Here is a 17496-nt window from a genome sequence, read left to right on the forward strand (position 1 = left end):
TATCTTTGATGTAGGAGGGGAGTTTTTGTATTTTGGGTTTCAGGTTTTGATCAACTAAGGCAGTTATACGTTCAGTGGGTGCTTTGAAGGCAGCAACTATAGGAAGGTGGTGGTGTGTGGTTTGGGTGGGGTAAAAAGTTCTGTGGATTGAGGTGTTAGTCATTGTGAGGGGTCTGATGTTTTAAGGAGGGATGACAGGTCAGTTTGAATCACAGGGCTGGGATCTTGATGGTAGATGCTGTATGTAGAGGTGTCAGACAGCTGGTGTAGACCTTCAGTAACGTACTCCTTTCGGTCAAGTACTACAGTGGTAGATCCTTTGTCTGCTGGGAGGATAATGATGGAGTCATCAGCTTTTAGGGAATGTAGAGCCTGGAGTTCTGCAGAGGACAGGTTAGGTCATGTTGTAGGGACCTGAGGAAGGGATGTGAGGAATTCTTGGAAGGCTTATAAGGGATGATTTTGAGGTAATGGTGGTGGGTCAAGTTGGGCTCATGGTCTGACCTGTTAAAGATGCTGGAAAGGTTTTAGGATTGGGTTGCGAAGTGAAATTTCTCATGGATATTACGTGTGAAGGAAAGGAGGCCTTTCACCAAAGTAGCATGATCAAAAGCAGGTTTAGGGTTGAAAGTGAGGCTCTTAGATAATACAGATAATTCAGGAGGGAAGAGTACTTTAGATGAGAGGTTTTCCATCTGTTTTTCACTGCCCCCTACCACCTGTACTACATACAATGCACTTTTCATTCTTCTTAACTTGTGTACAATGTTTTAGTAGTAATCACTTTCTTGCATATTACCATGTCTTCCACCTTTAAGCTCTCAGGTTTTCAAATCTCATCTGATGCAGTCCACAACAATCAGTCTTTCCTTCTCATCCTGTATGGTAACTCTCCCATGACCCGCGGTTCTGAGTGACTTTCCCAAAATCTACCCCTCTAAGTAGACGTCTCCAGTCCTTTTCATTCTCCCTTCCCTTTCAACCCTTCTGTCTGAAGAAGGAGCCACTCGCTCTGAAAACTTGTCAATCACAACAGTCTTTTATGTTTATGTTCTGCCGCCTCTTGGTGAGTAGATTTTTTATGTATCCAGTTAAATAATTTTATCAATAACTGATTGCAATCCAAAAACAGCACGATAAATTTTTTCACATTCTCTTCCATTTTCTAATTCTGCTTTTTACTATGTAAAATGTTTACTGAGGAATTTTTTTGTGTGTAGAGAATGAATGGGTCCCTGTGTCACCGAAGGCTGCAGATGTTGCTGGTCCCAACATCCCCGACGAGAAGTCGCACAGTGGTCAGACAGCTAAGGGTGAAGTGTCTCCCAGCCAGAACTGTCCATCTGAGGTACACATTCTGATGCTATATTTCACTTATTTTTTACTATAATAATTTTGATGAATATTAGTATTTCTGCACCCGGGACATTTTCCATTGTAATGATTTTGTATATTGGCCTGATCCTGCTGTTCTTTTCACTATTACCCTACAACTACACTGTTCAGGTCAGTATGACCCAACATTAAAATACTTGAAAAAACTTCTATGAACACTCATTTTTGTACACTTGTTGACATTGTTATGTAGCAGTATGTTGTTGTAAATAATAATAATAAAAACATTTCTTTTTTTAATGTTCACGTAGGGTAAATTTGAAACAGTGTACAGTTTTGAATAAGGTATCCTTCTTTTCATAACTCTTATCATCACTTTATTGACTGTGATGTGTACAAAGTCATAAGTATGGAACAACAGTTCTCAAAACAGGAAATTATTTTTGAAAATATTAACATTTGTTTTTTAACTTTTATTCTTACTCATTGCTATTTGAACAGAAATAGGTGACATGCGTTTTGCAAGCATGTAAAATGTTTATCACATTTTCCGCAGAATATGTTTGTTTAATCGTCACTACTGTCTGGACATAACTTTATGTCTGCTTGATGAGTAAGTTTTCTTATTATTACTGATTATGGCATGCCTGCCACACCTTCTGGATTTTAGAATCTTGCCTTGCTATTCTCAGAGAATTTTCTGTTTTTGGGAAATGCTTAACGCAATCTGTTCTGCTACCAATGACTTTCCAAGTTCATCCAAGAGTATTCTGCCCCTCAATATTTTTCATCCTATTATTTCATTTTGAAGTGCTGTACAAAGTATTACTTCAAATGAACTTTTTATGTCACACATTCTGCTGGTTGCATACCTGGTAACTTCTGGGGCACTCTTGGCAGTCAAAGTTGATAAGGAGCCATGTTGTGTTGGTGGGTGTAACTGCTGTTCTATAATATATTTTTTTTAAATAGGTTGTAAACTGTCATCATTTTTATCAGAACACTTTCTTTCATATACGTTACTGACGTGATCTTCAAACTTGGAAAAGTGTTCCTTCATCTATTTAGGAAATTTACTAATTGTCGTGGTGTCACCTTAAAGATTGAAATAATAGAGAAGTTCTAAGTGATTCTTGGAAAAAGCAAGAAACAAACTCATTGTTGTAAATGCAGAGGCTTTGTTTCTTGTTCACAGTACGTTTAAACAACAAAAATCATTATTACTGTAAAATATAACAGAAAACTAAAAAAGACATTGACATTCGAGTAATAATATTTGTGTCAGGTCCTTTGACCTGAACTTTACATATGTCCATATTAATGTACACTTAAAATATTTTAAGTATTTTTGTACACACATTGCTTATGCATATTCAGACAAATTCAAAAAATTTTGTAAAATTACCTTAGTATTTAAATAATCAGAAACAAAATTTGTAATAATCTTGGTTCCTATAAATCCAAACAGATCAGCAGGATTAAATTTAGAAAGTAGACCAGAATGCATAAAATAACATTCAAATGCTTTCTGTTTTCCGGCTTAGAAATTTGTTGCAGATAGTGTTTAAAGTTATTGTATCGAGTGTAATCACTGCAAGTAATAATAATAAGTTTGTACACGGAGCAAACAGAGAGAGAGAGAGAGAGAGAGAGAGAGAGAGAGAGAGAGAGAGAGATTTTGATAAGGAATTAAATTTGAGGGAAAAGAAATAAAAAGATGACATTTGCTGTTGCAGATGACAAAGGACTTGAAAGAGCAGTTGAACGGAACAGATAGTGTCTTCAAAAGGTGTTATAAGACTAATATCAGTAAAATTAAAAGGAGATTAGTGGAACATAGTCGTATCAAATCAGATGATGCTGAGGAAATTAGATTAGAAAATGACACACTCAAAAGGAGTAGATGATTTTTGCTATTTGCGCAGCAAAATACTGATGATGGCAGAAGTAAAGCAGAGACTAAAGGCAGAATGACAATAGCAAGAACAGAGTTTCTGAAAAACTAGAAATTTGTTTATGTCAAATATATGTCTTTTCTGAAGGTATTTTCCTAGAGTGTAGCCTTGAACAGAAATGAAACAACAGTCCTGTCAAGAAGGAAACAAGATTTTCAAATGTGGTGCTACAGAAAAGTCCTGAAGATTAGGTAGGCAGATTGAATAACTGATGTGAAAGTACTGAACTGAATTGGGCTGTAAAGGAATTTATGGCACAACCTGATTAAAAGACTAAAAGGAGGAATTGGTTGATAGGACACACCCTGAGAGGCATGAAGAAATCATTAATTTGGTGATGGGGTATAGAGAGAGAGAGAGAGAGAGAGAGAGAGAGAGAGTGGGTGGGGTGGGGAGGGGAGGGGAAGAGGAAAAGCAGGTTCAAATATGTCTAGGCTGCAGTAATTACGCAGAGATGAATAGACTGACACAAGGCCGTCTACCATGGAGAGATGCATCCAGCCACTCTACAAACTGAAGGCCACCACGACACATCATATTTGAAGCATACATCACAAAATACAAATACACTGATAGAAAAAAAAATCCCAACATCAAAAAATAATAAATGTAGAGTAACGAAACTTCAGGAATACATTTGTCTACGAAACATATTCAAGTGATTAACACTGCAAGATACGCCATTGTAAATTTGAAATGCTGGTACATTAATAAGTGGTGTAACCACCAGAATGTTGAATATAAGCATGCAGATGTACGTGCATTGTGTTGCACAGGTGCTGAATGTCAGTTTGTGGAGTGGAGTCCCATGCCTATTGCACTTGTTCGGACAGTACAGGGATGGTTAATGCTTCTGTGGATGACGCTAGAGTTGTCATCCGATGATGTCCCCCGTGTGTTCAATTAAGTGAGAGTCCTGGTGATCGAGCAGGCCAAGGCAAGACGTCAACACTGTTGGCACCACAACAGGTCGAGCCACTATATTGATGTACAAACATGCAGTCAGGGTACATGGGACAACCATAAGAGTGCTCCTGCAGTCATATGAAATCTCATCTCAGACCCTGACTCCAGTTGTAGGTCCAGTGTGTCAACCACAACACAGGTTGGTTGCAGCCCTTAAGCTGGTCTCCTCCTGACCATCACATGGCCATCACTGGCATCGAGGCAGAACCAGCTTTCATCACAAAACACAACAGACCTCCACCTTGTACTTCAATGAGCTCTCGCTTGACACCAGTGAAGTTGTAAATGGCGGTGGTTTGGGTTCAGTGGAATGCATGCTACAGGGTATCTGGCTTGAGCATTCCTTGAAGTAACTGATTTGGAACAGTTTGTTGTGTCACTATGGTGCCAATTGCTGCTCAGATTATTGCCGCAGATGCAGTATGATGCACCAGAGCCATCTATCCATAGTCCAGTTTTCTTGTGACCGTACATTCTCGTGACTGCTGCAACCAGCAGTCATGTACAGTGACTACGTTTCTGCCAAATCTTTCTGCAGTATTGCAGAATAAACATCCAACTTATTGTAGCCCTATTACATGACCTCATTCAAACTCGGTGAGCTGCTGACAATTCCATCTTTGTTATGGTTTTATGTTGAATAACTCCAGTTCACCACAACGAATCTCAAAAGTAACTAATGCTCATGACCATTACATTGTCTATTTAAAGCAAACATGATTTGAATCTTCATCGTGGTGTTACTATCGCCATTTTTACGCAACTGGTGCGAAATTTGAAGAAGTATCGTCTTTCAGATGTAGAAACACTCCTGCCAACTTTCGTTTATGTCACACAACTCCTCCTAGGTGTTGCGATTTTTTTTTTGTCCGTTAATGTCTATGGACAAGAGTGCTGCTTTTCACATCTAGGTGACTTGTGTACATATGTATTACAAGACTGTGGTACTTGCAGGTATTAATAATAATTTCAAAGAACATCTAAGAGATTAGTATTTTTCTCAAGAATTTTTCAAAGACTTCACAAAAGGAAATCTTCAGTGACTCATTATGGAAGTAATAAAAGCTAATGTTACAAGACCAATTGAGATGGCACTAATATAAGACACTAGACCTTGTTTTAGGTGGATGGTGGCTCAGATGCCTGTCTGGCAGTGCAGATTTAGGTTTTCTATGATTTCCTAAAATTGCTTAAGGCAAATGATGGCTTATTTCCTTCAATAAAAGTATTCCTTATCCTTCCTCAATCAGACCTTGTTCTTCGTTTCTATTGACCTTATCAACAATCGGTTGTTAAATGCTCACCTGCCTTCCCTGATATTGTAAGTAACTTACCAAAAAGTCTTTGTTTCTTCACCCTGTGAGAAAAAATTTGGAATTAACTTATGTGAAATGAAGAAATACTTGGAACTTCTCATGATTAAGAGACACATACAATTTGTATTTTATCATTCAAAATAAAATACTTTAAGAATAATGTAATATTATTTTGCAAACATAACAAAAAATGTTCTCATCTGTGAATTTGTGTTCATTGGGGCCTCATAGAAACTTGCAGTGAGAATATTATTAAGAAAATCATAAATTAATTTTGATAAAATGTGACACCTATGAATGTGATTATTTGTGAGAGATTGTGTTGGACAGGCTGCATGGACTCACAGAACACCAACCATGATAATTTTTCAAATGGTTTGCCAGCAGAGAATGTCCCACAGTGCTCAAACATATTGTGTATGCATCACTTAAAAACCTTTCATCATTGTACCCATCACTCTGTATACTGAAATGTGTGTGATAGGACAACTGCAGTATTTCAGAACCACAGAATAACAAAATATATTTGTGAAGGATGAGCTTAACCACAAGGGATGATGTATGGAATGCATTTATTTATATGTGTATGTCAACAGAGCAGTAATTTTTATGTGATACCTGTATAAAATCAAACCTACTTGTTGGTTGCAAGAACATTATTTACTTATATTTACTGGGGTTTTAAAGGTGCATATGAATTATGACATTATTTTACTTTCTCATATTAATGGTTTAACTTTGCAACTATTACATCATCAATCTATTTTTGTACCTGAGGTATAGTCTGTGACTACATTCTGTTACATGATTTTTCGCAGGCTTTTTTCCGCAGCATCTGTTGTAATCAGTTATTATTGGATTTTCCATTTTAAGCTTACATCTACATAAGTACTGTGCAAGCCATTTCATAGTGTTCAACATAGGGTGCAGTTTTCCACTACTAGTCACTTCCTTTCCTATTCCATTTGCAAGTGGAGCGAGGGAACATTGACTGTCTATATGCCTCCATACTAGCCCTAATCTCTCTTATCTTGTCATCGTGGTCCTTACGTGAAATCTGCATTGGCAGTGGTAGAATCATTCTGCAGTCAGCTGCAAATGCATGTTGTCTAAACTTTCTCAACAGCATTTTGTGAAAAGAAAGTTGTCTTCCCTCCATGGACTCCCCATTTGAGGTCACAAAGCGTCTTCGTAACTATCACATGTTGATCGAATCCACCCCTAACAAATCTAGCAGCATGCTTCCGAGTTGCTTCAATGCCTTCCTTTAATCAAACCTAGTAGAGATCCCACAGACTTGAGCAGTACTGAAGAATGGGTCACCAAAGATTTCCGTGCGTGGTCTCCTTAATAGATAAGGTACACTTTTCTAGAACTATCCTAAGTGAACCAAAGTCGAGCATCCACCTTCCCTACAACTATTCTTACATGCTCATTCCATTTTGTACTGTTTTGCAACATTATGCCTAGATATTTAGTTGATGTGACAGTACTAATACTGTATTCTAACATTACAGGATTGGTTTTTCTTTCTCATCTGCATCAACTTCAATTTTTCTACATTTAGAGCAAGCTGCCACTCATCACACCTAATAATCTGTCTGTCATTCTCACTCAGGTTCTTGCAATTAATATCACTTTTATTTATAAAGCAAATTCTGTGGTCATTCTGTAAACGGTGATACATAATAACCTCTTCTTTTTCATATTTTTAGATTAAAAAACAATATTTCTTTACAAAATTTGCATATAGTCTATGTACATATGGTGACGTCCACTGCTTTTTGTGTGATTATTAGACTTAGAGAGAGCTTTTGACAATGTTGGCTGGAATACTCTCTTTCAAATTCTAAAGGTGCAGGGGTAAAATACAGGGAGCGAAAGGCTATTTACAATTTGTACAGAAACCAGATGGCAGTTACAAGAGTCGAGGGGTATGAAAGGGAAGCAGTGGTTGGGAAGGGAGTAAGACAGGGTTGTAGCCTCTCCCCGATGTTATTCAATCTGTGTATTGAGCAAACAGTAAAGGAAACAAAATAAAAATTCGGAGTTGGTATTAAAATCCATGGAGAAGAAATAAAAACTTTGAGGTTTGCCGATGATATTGTAATTCTGTCAGAGACAGCAAAGGACTTGGAAGAGCAGATGAACAGAATGGACAGTGTCTTGAAAGGAGGATATAAGATAAAAATCAACAAAAGCAAAATGAGGATAATGGAATGTAGTCGGATTAAGTCGGGTGATGCTGAGGGAATTAGATTAGAAAGTGAGACACTTAAAGTAGTAAAGGAGTTTTGCTATTTGGGGAGCAAAATAACTGATGGTCGAAGTAGAGAGGATATAAAATGTAGACTGGCAATGGCAAGGAAGCCGTTCCTGAAGAAAAGAAATTTGTTAACATCGAGTATAGATTTAAGTGTCAGGAAGTCGTTTCTGAAAGTATTTGTATGGAGTGTAGCCATGTATGGAAGTGAAACATGGACAATAAATAGTTTGGACAAGAAGAGAATAGAAGCTTTCGAAATGTGGTGCTACAGAAGAATGCTGAAGATTAGATGGATAGATCACATGACTAATGAGGAAGTATTGAATAGGATTGGGGAGAAGAGAAGATTGTGGCACAACTTGACCAGAAGAAGGAATCGGTTGATAGGACATGTTCTGAGGCATCAAGGGATCATCAATTTAGTATTGGAGGGCAGTGTGGAGGGTAAAAATCGTAGAGGGAGACCAAGAGATGAATACACTAAGCAGATTCAGAAGGATGTAGGTTGCAGTAGGTACTGGGAGATGAAGAAGCTTGCACAGGATAGAGTAGCATGGAGAGCTGCATCAAACCAGTCTCAGGACTGAAGACCACAACAACAACAACAACAACAACAACAACAACAACATGGTGTACATGAGGACTCACCTTGGGGCAGAGGTGCTGGCTGACTGCCAGTCTGAGTTAAAGAGGGTACATGTGAGATGGCAGTTCACGTCTGCATGGTTGGTGGCTGGTCCTGATGAACAGAGTCAGTCGGGCGACATTATATCATCCACTCATTGTGGATCTGGAGCACAAGAGAGCATGTCTGGACTACATGAGACTGAAGCAGCTGCCCTCTGTGCCTCAGGGTCTTCCAGCTACCACAAATGTGATTGACCTCCCATGATCTAGTGGCTAAATGGTGGTGTGTAATCACTAGTTCAGTCAGCAGAGGCATGTTGTTGGATTCGGCAACTTGTACTAGATTCAACCAGCTGTGTCCTGAAAGGTAGGCAGGCAGGCTTGCACATAGGCATTGGTTGGGAGAGCTCTTCTAAAGACTTGGCCAGACCTTTTAAAATAAAAGCTTTTTAAACTAAATCCATGAATATTCCCAGACTGGTGATTGCACCTTGCACAGTAGATTAAGTCATGAATTGAAGCCCACTCCTTCTTTTATTTTTTTTTTTAAACTGCATCTCAACTGTGCTCAGAGTATCAATCTGATGGAACCTCGTAGATAATTTGCTTCACTTTCTAACCAACCGATAATAGCAAAAATTACCAGACATATTTTTGCAAAAGAACTCATGGCTGTGTAAAGATCAGATCAGTTTTGCTCAAGTTTCTTCACCTCGCACCAGCCACTGGCTAACCACCACCAACGCCTGACATCCGGAACTATCAGAAAAGGCGAATGCATTGCTGTGCACCTTAGACTTGCAGTGACATATTGGATTTCTTGTACCTGAGACTTATGTCAACACTTAAGCATTATCAAATATAGTTGCAAGTGGAGAAAGGTTTAACATTTCTGCACATTATTTGCTTTGAGTTTCGTAGAGAATTGAAAGCAGCAGAGGCAGGTCAAACAAATGTGTAGAGTATGGGCAAAGAGCTATTAGGCAAATCACATCAGAATGGAATTTCTTATTTCAGGGAAGATCTTTGTAGCATGATCAATTTCCCTCAATCAGAAAGTCTCAGTAATTGGCATATGTGATGAAATGTGACCATTTAACTTTTGTGGGACATGAATTCAACTGTCAAGGTTCAGAATTCAGGTATAGGAGTACTGTATTGTATTCTGTAATTCAAAGTGACGAAAATCAAAGGGGTGGCTGTTATTGCCCCAGGACAAAAATGCTCGTATTGGAGCACATAAAAGGCAAATATGCTCCTTTTTAAAACACACTGACTGAAAGAGGGGTACTAGCTGTCTCATTGTACCTTCCTCAGCACCTTTAAAAATTTTCCAAAACATTTTGGCATGCTATCATATTTGCGCTCTTCCCAGCGTGCGACTCACCTCTCACATGCACAAGCAACCCTAGGTGTAACTCACACCTTCTAGTCCATCACTGTAAGTTGCTAATATCCGTCCACCCCCACTTGCCCATTCTCATTAACTCATTCAGTCCAGCTCATTGTCATTATCTTATTGCCTGTCTGTAACTGTCACTATCCCCTGTCACTGTCACTCTCTTGGTCTCTCTTACTGCTGCTGTCTCATTTATTCCTCTCCAACGCTGTTTTCTCTTCTGTCACTACACTTCTCTCTTCCTTGTTGTCATTGTCACAGTCTCTCTCCCCCCCCCCCTCCTCTCTCCCCCTCCCCCCCCCCTCTCTCCCCCTCCCCCCCTCCCCTCTCTCTCTCTCTCTCTCTCTCTCTCTCTCTCTCTCTCTCTCTCTCTCTCTCTCTCTCACACACACACACACACACACACACACACACACACACACACACACACACACACAATTGTAACTGGCTGTCACCTACTTCCTCTTTCTCCATCTCTTCATTTCCGTCCCACTGGCACTGTCTCCTTCACTCTTTTCCTAGCACTGTTATGTCACTGTTAACTGTGTTCCTCTGCCACTATATCTCTTTCTTTCTGTTACACTGCAATTGCCTTCTTCACTCTTTGTATGACACAACTACTTATTATTTTTCTGTCACTTTCTTAGTGCCACTGTCTCCTCCCTTAGCATAAAAAAGTGTGAATATGTTCGCAAGCCAAAATGTTTAGGGAATGTTTTAAAAATGCTGAAAAACATAAAATGAGGCTGCTGGTACCCTAATTTGTCAGGAGACTATTCACCTATTTTGTGCTCCAATAGGTGCATTTTTCTTCCAGTTCCATTCTTTTCCCTACTACAGCAGGGCATGTCACTCATGTGAAAAGAAATTTATGGGTCACTTAAATTTTGATTATTTACTCATGTGAAACTGAAATAATACATTACTAATTTTACGCCGCTGACCAGATTTTACATTCACATACAATTTGCATGCACTTCACTACTACAAAATGGGGTTCTCAGAACCTTTCTGATGATAACGGAGACACTTTACTGCATATTTCTCCATGCTCTGGCTCTTTATAAAATACATGTTCACCTTGCACCGTATTTTATATGCATATTTTATTTGTACAAGTAAGGTAACGTTGAATCTCTTGTACCTCAGAAACAAAGATATCCATAAAATTTTCAAAATTGTTAGAGACTGGGATTTTAGGAATATATTGTAAAAATTTCAGTGGTTTGTTGCGCAAAGCCATCTTGAAGTTAACAGCTTGGTTTGGATAAAAAAAAAGTTAAAAAGAGACATTTTTGGCATTTTCTAAGAACCGGCAGTGAACTAATGGTGCCTCAATAAGCCCCTTAAGGCCCACCAAGGACCACATAAAATGCAAAAAGAATCAGCCGAATAGCTCCATTTGCCTATGCAGGAGGAGATGTGTAATATTCATATTTTGACCCTGTACTGTAGGATAGTGACACTAAGATGACCCTTCTGTTAAGTATACAAATGGATGCTAGACCAAGCACTATCCAAAACCCTTAGTCTTATCTTTCTATCACCAGTAGACCAATTTTTGCTTGACCATCATTGGTTTGCTAATTGAGCATTCATATGCATTATTGCTACTGCTGACAAGTTATTTCTTAATAAGAAATTACTTTCTGATCCCTGACAACAGACGTATACGGAAGCAAAGGGAATTGTGGAAATAACACGTTGCATCTGGTGGCACAAAAAGGGCACTACAAGCTCCTCCCCTGGCGTGCGTCTGTCACAGCTGGCATTTGTTGCCAGCAGCTGAGGAGTCTTCCAGTTGCAACATAAGAAAAATGACCAACAACTCTGCATTAAGTGTTACTAATACATGATAATGCAAATTGCTGACAAACACAACTATCCCTAGAAAACTGTTAGGATTTTCATCCCTCATGCACTGATTCTCCTAACTTTGCACCTTCAAATGTTTACCTTTCCAGCTTCTTATGGAACAACTGTCAAAAATATTCTTTTTCACATGAAAATGCACTTGATGACATCTTTCACTTGGAAATAGTAGGTTATGAGTGAAACTGCAAAGTGCCTGAGCATTGTCTTAAGTGCTTTAGGTGATGTGAGAGAATATATTGTTAATGAATAATTTATCTCTTATGTTTACTGTGACATTCAGTAAACTAATGGAAAAGTGGTATTGATATGTGCACTGTACAAATACGAGTGAATTACAATTTCCCATGATAAAATTACTGGGAAAGTGTATTTTAATAAAATGTTAAGCATCTGTAACATGAATGTGCCTAAATCAGTACAGATTAATAAAATATTGCACACTTTGGATGTTGAAATGCTCTATGTTTATTTGATGCTTCAAATAATGTTAAAATGTTGTAATTCATAAATAAAATTGAAAAACTAAAGATTATGTCAGCAAAAAAAAAAGGAAAAAAATGAATTATCTTGTGTTTAGTTCCATATGTTTTATGCCTGCACAGTATGGAGTGCTGGAAGTAGCGAGAGGACTCACGATAGATAAGTTTTCTTAAAAAGTCCATACTGATTTTTGATCTGGCTGCTTGTAGCTGCCACAGAACTGCTACAAATATTGCCTCCAATGAGGCTGGAACTAAGATCCAACTCAGCATTTTCTGCACTGCTCAGTCCCATTATATTAGAGCTAGCGAAGACCTTTGGCATATGTCTCATCCGTATTGCCTCAGGGGTGATTGGAACAGACAAATTGCAGTATAAGAGACACGACTAGTTGCAGTGTCCATGTGGAAAGACCTTCCTGGAATTAGAACCATAAATTGATAACCTGGTGTTACATTGTAACTGAAAGTCACTCAGATTTTTCAATGGAAATCACAAGAAAATATCAAGTAAATATAGCAAGATAATTCTCTGCCAGCTGGAAAGTGACTGAGAAAACAGAGATGCCAAATTTTAGTCACAGTACCAGCAGGAAGAATGTTTGTACAGCCAATGTGTTCACTGAGCAAGTGAGCTCGGTTCTCATCTCAAAGATGCAGCCACCTCTGGTCAGATTACCAAAAGTATATGCCCTAAAGGTTTATTTCCATTTCTGTAACTAGGTTTAGGGACTAGAACGCAGTTTAGAATGAGACTCAGGTGCTTGAACTGCAGACTGAACACCATAAACTGATGACTGTCACAATTACTTTCACTTTTCTGTCTTAAACGTACTGAAAACTGAAAAGTTCATTCACTAGATGCAATTCACGTTTTTGGTGCATATCCAATGATTATACTGCAGACTTTATGAGTTGGGGAACACATCTTTTGATAATTATAATGTTTATCTTAAGATCACTGTCTTAAAAACAGAGGAACACAAATGAATAAAAACCATAGCAATGATTGCAAAAGATCGTCACCAACAAAAGACTTTGTAAGGTACAAGTAACAAAGTTCCAAATCAGGATAGTCTCCTGTGCAAGAAAGCCATATACAGTGGTTGGAAAAATGGGCTTTAAGAAGCTGTGAAGAAAATGATACCAGTAGAGATGCGTATTTAAGCAGAGGCAGTTGTTAAAGAACATGGAACAAGGAACACAAAACGCTGACAGTAATATAATGTCTGGAATAAGTCAGCCTTAAGCAAAAGTGTTATTCAGTCTATAAATACCGAAAGCCCAACATGTATCATCTACCCATAGTGATTACATCATGACCATTGCTGATGCCTTACCAATAAAAGCAAAAGAGGCCTTTGTTGAAGATCTCATCTTGCAGTATGCTTAACACAGACTGAATATGAAATAACTACAGGTTCACCTAGCTGATCCTGGTGCTGGTTCCCTACACAGCACCTCAGTCAGTGCAGCATGTCATTAATGTAGCCTCAGATAGTTTCATAAGCTAACGCAATATTTATATGACAACTATCAAGGTGTAATGAGATGCCACAAATTGGTAGACTATTCTAGAATTTGTAGGGACTATCCGTAAGCCCTGATTCGTGATGCCAAATTGCTGCTAGCTTATACGTATATGTGAATCGGAGTGTATTTCCACTGTTCTCAAATACACTGACCATTTGTTATTTGAATAAATAGGTGCTAGGCATGCAGCGAGCCCAATCCTTAACAAACTGTGACTTATAGAACCTGTGTAATGACTGTCATTTCAGTTGCATAGTAGTCAGTAACATTTGTTATGCAATTATTTGCAGAATTAAGGTAATTTGGCTAACTGAGTCAGTGGACCAGATTTGTGATAAAAATGTCTTGTATGTTAAAGTTACGCACTCCAAGCATCAGAAGTGACCCATAGTGAATACTGCATTGTAGCTATGAATATTCTTAAAGTAAGTCTTTGTCTTCTCTTTAATTGTTTGACCATTTGAAGGGGGTTCTTGTACAGTGCAATGAAAAATAATTTTTTTGTTAATGGCACAAAAATAACTTACAACAGTGTAATGGGAATGCCGTTGTATTGTGTAAAGTAACATCAGGTATGAAATGGTTTGCATTACTAAATCTAGACTGGAAAGTCATCAAACTCCAGTTACAACTCTCAAAGTTATTTGAAATTACATGCAGTGCACATATAAATATATCTTTAAAAACAATAATAGGATGATCATTATCAATGTTTGCATTATTCCTATTACTTTGTCTGCACAAAAATAGCGTCTCTTCATCTTGCAGACCAACTTGTTAGTGTTCTTCTTTGAGCTATAGCTTAAAACACATATCTTTTCTCTCTAATAAGAAACATAGGTATTCAAAATAAAGAAATTGAAAATTAGGAACACCTCAAATTTCGTAGTGATGGCTGCAGCCAAATACAAAGTAAATTCTCTTTTTTCCTTGGATGAAAGTAAGGTGGGGGGGGGGGGGGGGGAGATTACACCAATAACAGCATTTGTTGCCCATGATGACTTCGTTACTAAATTTTGTTTTGCACTCCCAACAGGAGCAACGAAGTAGCAATTCTGGCATTGCAAATGCCCACTGTGTGTGTGTGTGTTTGTGTGTGTGTGTGTGTGTGTGTGTGTGTGTGTGTGTGTGTTTGTTTTATTGCAAGTGAACATTTAAACATAAATCCCTAGAATGCGAATTCACGAAACATTGTTACTTTTGTGTCATTTATACCATAGCACCTGATCAGTACATGTGGTAGAAGTCAGTAGCAATGTGAGAGACAGAGGAAAACTTTTATCTTTTCTCATGTGTGTATGTCTTACTTCCTTTTACCTCTCTTAATGGCAGTGTACACATACCACAGCTTTTTGTACATATCTGTGGTACAGTACCTTTTGAATTATGTAAGTTTGATTGGCCTCCTTGTATAATTAATTTTAAATGTCAGTACTCCATTTTTTTATGTTCATGTATTAATATTATGATACTTTAATAACCCAGACATTACCATTAAAATTTCCACATTACTCTTCCTTTCTCTACACAAAAATTGTCTGTCTGGCTCTGCATTTTTCTTAGTGTTCTCCTTCTGGTCATAGCCTAAAACAAACATAGTTTCTGTACAATAAGGAAAGTTGGAAATCGTGTAGTTATTCAGTATAAAGAGATTTAAAATTACAAGCTTAATTCATATTTGCTGGTAACAGTCGCAAGTGATTACTAAGTTACTCTTACAGAAAAGTAAGCAAAATAACGACACTGATATACAATGCCATTTACGGAAGTCGTTAGTACGATACCTTGATTTTCACTGCTGACAGTATAATCGACCTAGCAGTTGTCACATTGTAGCTGCCTGGAATGATGGTGTTACGCAAATGAACCAAATAAACATGACCATCTCTAAAATATGATTTCACGAAATGTCATTTTTCCATCCATCATTTCTAGCATATAACCTAATTGTTGGGCAACGCAGAAGTAGACAGCAGTTCAATTGTCAATGTTCACTCATTGGAGATTTTAATGCATGATGTGGAAGGTATCATCAGAGTTACAAATATAGAAACATCTACTTCTTTTACTACTGTTAAGACTATGTACAAATGATTTTATCTTTGTGCATGTCTGTGGCAAAGTACTTTTTGCATCGTATAACTTTTATTGGCATCCTTGTATAATTGATATTAAAAATTGGTACTTCAGTTTTCATGTTCATTATGCTTACAACTACAATGAACCCTGTTGTAATTTTTGTGTCATTGCCAGCACCTGAATTGTGAGCTACATTCTTTAAGTAAGATTATTCAGAGTGATTGCAAATACAAGAAACATTGTTATTAAATAGAGGTACATTTGTCAAGCAGCAGTAGTTCAAGATTTAACTGCAGCATGAGCAGTGTTTAACCTGTTGTAAAATATTTTTAAAATGTTATTTACAATAAGAGGTGCATAATGAATCAAACAGTGGAAACTACAGGATGGAATGTAACAATATTGTGAAAAGGAAAGTTGCTACTCACCATATAGCGGAGATGCTGGGACACTGATGGGCTCAACAAAAAGACTGTCACAAATAATAGCTTTTGGCCAGTAAGGCCTTCATGAGAATTAGATGGCAAACACACACCTACACACCCGTGCAAATGCAACACACACACACACACACACACACACACACACACACACACACACACACACACACGACTGCAGTCTCAGGTAATTGAGGGCACACTGCGAGCAGCAGCACTGGTGCATGATGGGAGTGGCGACTGAGTGGGGGTAAGGAGGAGTCTGGGCCGGGGAGGGAGAGGGATAGTAGGGTAGGCATGGCAGACAGTGTCATGCTGGTGGGGAGTGTGAGGGACGAGGTGGAAAGAGGGTAGGGCAGCTATGTACAGTCAGGAGGTTAGACAGAGGAATTGGAGAGGTGGGTAGTGATTGTGGAAAAGGGGAGAAGTAAAAAGACTGGGGCTGTGGAGGAATGAGGGCTGTGTAGTGCTGGAATAGGAACAGAGAAGGGGCTGTAGGTAACCTCAGTCTACCGTTCAGTTGGAGGCGGGGCACATATTTTTATTTGTATGATTTTACAAAACATTCTTTTTGTGTAGAAAAAACACACGATAAGTGCTTACTCAGCTACAAATTTAGTAGCTTTTTAGGAGGCTATGTCCTCTTATTACTTCAGAAATTTTGGCCTTCAGTTCCTTTCATGAACTTAAAACTGATATCTTTTAGTTTGTGAAGAACAGATATATCTGTGTCCTGATACTAAATTTTATGATGTAGACATGCTTATATTTTATTGACTGCAGGAACTCTCTTCTGTCTTAGTTTTCAAATATAGTCCTGTGGGACACTTTCTTGTTAATAACTGTCCATATCAAAACATCTGCTTTCCCCTTTTATATCCCTTTGCTAAATGATAAAGTACGAGAATCCCCATGCTTCTACTGTTAATTCTTGTTCTTGGGCGAAGTTAATGTTCTATCTACCTTTTGCTCCACGAGTAAAAACTTAAGGACCTTGTATTGTTGTGTGCCTGCCTTTTTGCTTCGCGTTTAATAGCTGTGGCTAAACTAGTGTATAGGTGCCACCCACATTGATGTGAGGTATCACAAAAAGGTTGAGCTGATGTAATAGAAGGTGCCACCCTGGCAGTACATCAGTTACCAAATATCCAATCTCGACGCTGCCACCAGGACTGGAATATTGCCAGCACAGCAAAGTACGGGAGCTAAACTGCAGCAGTGGTGAACTG

The 17496-nt window shown here is 38.3% G+C and overlaps 1 protein-coding gene across 4 annotated transcripts in view; it reads left to right on the forward strand.

The window, feature by feature from the left end:
• The window catches only part of LOC126266740 (serine/arginine repetitive matrix protein 2-like), a 320191-nt gene that overhangs the window by 134342 nt on the left and 168353 nt on the right, over window positions 1-17496 (forward strand). For all 4 annotated transcript variants that reach the window (XR_007548913.1, XR_007548912.1, XM_049971227.1 and 1 more), the window contains one exon: window positions 1221-1348. Coding sequence is in view for 2 of the 4 variants with exons in the window: in XM_049971227.1 (XP_049827184.1) it covers window positions 1221-1348 (128 nt within the window). In the remaining 2 variants the exon portion in view is untranslated. The remainder of the gene's footprint in view (window positions 1-1220; window positions 1349-17496) is intronic.

The sequence above is a fragment of the Schistocerca gregaria genome, chromosome 4 (assembly GCF_023897955.1).
Source record: "Schistocerca gregaria isolate iqSchGreg1 chromosome 4, iqSchGreg1.2, whole genome shotgun sequence".
Taxonomy (NCBI): Eukaryota; Metazoa; Arthropoda; class Insecta; order Orthoptera; family Acrididae; genus Schistocerca; species Schistocerca gregaria.